The 6,000-nt window shown below is 32.0% G+C and overlaps 1 protein-coding gene across 1 annotated transcript in view; it reads right to left on the bottom strand.

Annotated features, from left to right (window-relative positions):
• Positions 1 to 934: 934 nt before the first annotated feature.
• Positions 935 to 6,000, bottom strand: part of LRRIQ1 (leucine rich repeats and IQ motif containing 1) — a 110,028-nt gene continuing 104,962 nt past the window's right edge. Inside the window, exon 27 of the mRNA XM_074574473.1 lies at positions 935 to 1,074. Coding sequence (XP_074430574.1) covers positions 935 to 1,074 — 140 coding nt within the window. The remainder of the gene's footprint in view (positions 1,075 to 6,000) is intronic.

Genomic DNA, 6,000 nt, shown 5'->3' with positions numbered 1-6,000 from the left:
TAGGCTTTGAAATCAAGGAACATTTTCTGTCCTGTACATTGATGGACAAAGCGTTTGCTAGAAGTAATGAGTTAGATACCCATGAATAGTTGGAATAGTATTTCTTCTCTTTCTCTAGATCTCTTTGCACCACAAAACTTTTACACATGGGTTTGGAGGAGCCTGGCTACATGAACAAATAAAGCTGGGTTTACACTGTCATGTACATGTAATGTTAAATTACCCCAGAACAAAATGAGAATTTAATAAATTTATTTTTTTCTTCAGCCCTCTAGGAATATGTTAGAAGTCCTTGAAAGTATAAAACTATAACAGGTTGCTTTATCATATTATGACCATAATTCAGGATGAAAGCTCTAGAGGACTTCTCGTATTACTAAAAAACAGTAAGTGCATCCCCACCATTTGTATGTTGCTGGGAATTTTTGCTGCTTCAGTAAAATATTCTAAACAGGCTTCTTTAGGAATGGCATTGCTGTCTGTTATAGCTCACAACACAGTTTGCAAGCATGTATTTTATTTGTGAGAAAATGAGAATTCAGTGTTTTGATATGTGACATACATCACATGAGCGTGAACCATTATTACATTTGCACATCTCAACCAGTTCTTATAAGCAAGCCTAAACTTGTTCACCGTACAACAATCCTTATAGAGTTAATCAGTTCTGCATTCTACACGACATGAACATATAAGCAATTGAAAACACAAACTATGATAACTTACTGACAGGTATAAAATACCAAAAAAAACCCCACCCCAAACCACTGTAACCATGTATAATAAAATAAGTCAAATGTCGTTAACTGAAACTGTTTATATTGGTAATAAATGAGAATCCCAGAATGGATATTCATAGGCTTAAAAAGAAACAGCTCTTCATATGCTCTCCATATTTGATTAAATCAACTAGTTAAATTATCTCCACCAATATTCAGTTAATATTTTTAAGCCTTTGCCTTTTTTTGCCTGCTCCCCATCCTCCGCTGAGCTGCACTGGATGGTCTCGAAATGATATCCGTTCTTTATGAGATGGACCCAAACATGATTTTTCTGGAGTAGATATATTCTTTTCTAAACAATAAACAGACACGTGGAATTAACAAACAAACAAACAAAACTCCCTAAATTTCTCTGCATCGTATTCTTTTAAAAATAACAGTATACATTAATATCTCTAATTCGATAGCATACAACTTTTACAATTATGTATTGCTCACTGTTTTAAAAGTAATATGAGTATTTTCACAAGGTAGTACTTTTTAAAAAACAAACTCCTTGTCAAAATATACAGTAAAATTACTACACAAAATTATCATATTTTTAAAAGTGCTACTACCTGTCCATTTTGAACATATTTTAAACACATATAGATATGCAGTGCTTTTTACACAGAAATTAGTAATGTCGTTCATCCTTGAAGTGGATGGAGAACTAGTTCAGAAGATATATCTAATTAACAAGTTACTGTTTCTTCACATTAGGCCAAATAAGAGAGAGATTTTTTTAAAAAAAGCAGGGAATACTTAAACTTTGATGACAAACTGCAACACAGAAAGTTTAAGTACACATAGAAAGACATGAAATAATCCCTTTTATTGTCATGCATGCAGACACTTAAGTAATTAAGACAATAGTTTCTACAAAATACTTAAGACAAGTACTTAAATAAAATAACCAGTAGACCTGACCAAAGGTATGATCTTTATTTTACACAAACCGACACTTTACAGGTGGAAATATCTTTCTTAGACATCTACAAGGAAGAAAACATTTGTGCGAGACAGTTCAAACTTTGCAAGAGAATGATATGATGTTCACAGTACAGCAGGCTTTATATATATATTTATATATATATTAAATTAGCATGCTACCTTACCAAATAAAAATTGTACAAACATCTTTTTTCTATCTATCAAAGGAAAAGGTGACTACATATATATTTTTGATATTTTAACTTTTTAGTACTTTTAATAGCAAAATTAAATTTCTCACAATAAATAGTCCCAAAAAATTAAAAAACCCCAAACTTAAATCGTATCGATGAATATAAGTCTGTCTACTAATACATGCAACATAGCTATGAATTTCAGACAGCAACAACTTCTTTGTTTTTTCATGGATGCTTTTCTGTAGTCTGCTAGATCTAAATGTCAGGAAGTTTTCCCAGCCTACAGTTCCCTATTTTATTGAGTTTTAAATTATTGCAAATGTATCTTACTAAACAATTCTCTCTTTTTGCAGTCAAGAGCTTTCATGTATTTTTGACACCATCTCTGTTTTCTTGTGGCTCAACAGATACAGCCAATTGTTTTTGTTTTCTTTTAAATATATAACTTACTCTAGGTCAACCTGATAAAGGTTTAAAATACTGATGTTTTGCCTTTAGAGGATTCCCAGTTTCCTTGCCTTTGGATCCTTTTATTTAACACTTCAAATGGTAGTAGATATCTCTAGTGCAGAATGGCTTTTGTTAAAGAGCAAAGAATAAAGTTATTTAATCAGGCAGTAAACTTTCCATTAATTCTTTTGACTGGGAACCATAATGTATTCACTTGAAGGCTGAAACCCTCAAATTAGTAAATTAAGTGGTTAATTAGCGAAACTTCAAAATAGATCTAACATGGTAATAATATTTTTAAAATTGCATTCCTTCTTTAATTTAAAGAGATGTTTTCTGAAGTTGCAAACATTGTTAAACAACAAAAAGATTTAAGACTGTAATGTGTTTAATGTGTTCTTTGTTAAAAAAAAGGAAATAGCTATTGCATGTTTAGACTGGAAAACAAGTTTGGGGCCAATTTATGCTTGAGCCTGACTTTCCTATGCGCTCATCTTCAAGGCTGCAACAATGCTAAAGGTAAACTAGACGTACCAGCTATGTATTTCTGTATTTTGACAAAACAAATATTTTTATTATGTTATTTTTAAAACAGAATAAATACAAATGCCAGAATAAAGCCACCAATAATGAACTTGAAAATTGGTTTAAAAGTGATAAAGTCAGTGTAGCAAAAGAGGAAGTCAACCACAACCCAATTGCCTAATTTGGATTATTTCTGGACTAACAACCTCACTTGTTTATGAACCTGTCTGTACTGATAACTATTATTTTCATGATGGATTTCAGAAATCTGTAAATGTAGGTTTTCTGGCTTTCCACTTATAATTGTATGTACTTCATTGGAAGGAATCATATTGCCCTTCCAATACTATGAAACGTATATCATTATTCCATAAAAAAATCCCCAAAGACTTGCTGTAATTTGCTACAAGAAACTTGTGAAAAGTCTTCATAAATTACTAATATATCCTTTTATTTTGGCAGAATAACAGCCACATCCATCATAGCATGAATTGTGCTTGTCTAAACTTCAGAGTCAAAAGTTCAAAAATTTATTGTTTTCTATTTTTAATTGTAACTGATTTATACATTGTTTAGAGGGTAGCATAGTCAAATATTTTGTGAGTAAAATGTAATAACTTATTAATCTTGAGTGCATATAAGCTGTCTGGCAAAACAGCGTTTTGGATGTTTGTAAGAATCACCGCTCAGGATTTGTAGACCCTCAGTAATAGAGCAGGATAACTTTCTTAGGCCAAAGGTATTTTCACAAAATCCCAGATACTCTAAAGGTGTAAAACCTCTGCTCCCTTGAAAGCAAGTTTAACAACTCAGAGGCTATCCCAAAGTCTGATAGTCACAGCTCTCTTTTTCTTTATCTAGTCTGAAGTGCTGGTTAGACTTCCTAGGGCTTGCTTTGAACTTTATTACATAGTACTATATAGACAAACTGAACCAAAGCATAGACTACTCTCTATTCTTTCTTTCCATCCTTCACACAGTTCTCAGCACTTTCAGTCAAATAAAAGAAAACCATTGTAGGGAATGATCAACTAATTTAGAATGAAATAGCAACAAGACAGGTTTATTGTAAATCACTGCAAATCCCTTCCTTTGCATTTCCTATGCTCCCATCTTTGAAATGGGTATAATTATGCTTGCTCTTCTGATAAAGCACTTTTGATATCTACTAAATAGTACTAACAGACGGGTATTATTATCAGCATTGGTCTAACTGGAGTGATGAAAGGCAGAATTGGCATGGAGATCCAACAGCCTATTCCCTGAAGAAAAATTCTCAAACACAGATATAAGTCAGATCAGTATATAAGCATAGTGAAGTTTGGTTAATCATATTCGTATTATACCTAATTCTCAGACATTATACTTACAGACTGCTAGTGGCTTAAATGTTAATTGTGATTGAAAAAAAAGTGACATAAAGCAAAGAAACATCTCATTTACAATTAAGGTATTAGTCAAATATGAGAAATATTATTATTGCAGTTCTTTCTGCTGGAGTTCAATGCAAGAACAAACAGAAAGAAAAATGAAAATATAGGAATGGAATGCATTGCAAATATAGGACTTCTATGATTTATCATACATGTGCCCACAAATGACTGTACTTATTTTTAATTCATGTCTTTTGCTATTTCAGTGAAAATCTACATATGAACACTCTTGGGGTGTAAGAGCAGCTTTGCATGTAACTATAAAGTAAGCATCTAGGTAGAGTCTTGCAAGAACTAAAAATATTACATACAAATTAAAACTAAAACTCACTTATTTTGTTGTCAATACCTGTGTTTACAACAAGTTTTCTGATTCTACTTTATTCAAACAGGCAATTCTTTCCTTCAGAAATATTCAATAAAGATAGCTCCATTACCAAATGGTTAGAATTTTGTCTAGATCAAGGGGATGAGGGAAGACAAGAGAGTCTTGTAAGGGATGACAAGGGATGACACTTTGAATTAAGAGACTGAACCTAGAAATGTTCCTTAAAAATACAGCCTTGTTTTTCTAAACAAACAACCAAACAACCAAACAACAAACATATAAAAATGAATGGGTAACTGAATCCTTATTATACCTGTTTCACTTATACTTGTTGTCTTTACTTATATTTATTGTGCTTTACTTTTACTTGGACATAAACACATTTATACCTGCTCAGGGGAAGTTGTGCGATTTCATCACTTCATGAATTTTTTTTATTTTATGAAAAGGGGAGAAAATAATAAAAAGTGTGAAGGATACTTAGTTCATTGTACATAAAAATAAAGCAAAGATTCACCAAAAAGCAATGATTGATAGCAAATGAAAACATTTTGCATTTTAAGTGTTCTGCCAAGCGTGCACCTGAAGTGCTGCAAGGTATTTAGGTATTATGAAAATATTAAAAACCTCTGAGATCCTTTAACTGTTCTTCAGGGTGTACTTTATTTGAAACTCTTACTTTACACCTCAGTAGTGTTTTTTGAGAGAGCTTATAGCTTTCTCTTACAGCATTACTAATGTCGTGAACAGTTTTTACTTCGAGCTCGGATTTGCAGTAACTCCATTTTTCCTTAAACTGCAACGTGTCTTGCAAATGAATGGCTCACATATTAGCATAGACGACTGAATAAAATTATTATTATTATAACTTTTTTGGTTGGTAAAATAAAAGGTGACATTCAAAGTAACATTTTGCTATAAATATAGAGAGATCTGTAAGGCATATCTTTCACTGGTATGCATATATACACACATAGGTATGCACATGTGTATTTGTGATTCATAAATAATTGTAAGCATGATCTTAATACTTTCTTTTCACGTTACTTTCCATGGGCATATTTGTAGCAAGCCTTACCCAAAGGCAACAACAGAAAGATTCACATTGTTTCAAGCCCATATATAAGTATCTTTACAAATATAAATTAGAACTATTACATTGGTTTTACTCTATAAAGTACCGATATTTTTCACAACCATAATAATAACAAGAATCATTTTTACCATTACTGGTACTAGAATTAAATAGAACCTGGCAAGTGTACTAAGTATAATCTAACATGATGTACAGTTATTCTAATACCCACTCATATGGGAACAAAATCTTAGCCAAGAAAAGCAATTTGACTTCTCCTATCCCAAACTAGGCTTTG

The sequence above is a fragment of the Larus michahellis genome, chromosome 1 (genome assembly GCF_964199755.1).
Source record: "Larus michahellis chromosome 1, bLarMic1.1, whole genome shotgun sequence".
Classification (NCBI taxonomy): domain Eukaryota; kingdom Metazoa; phylum Chordata; class Aves; order Charadriiformes; family Laridae; genus Larus; species Larus michahellis.
This window is presented reverse-complemented; position numbering and strand designations above follow the sequence as displayed.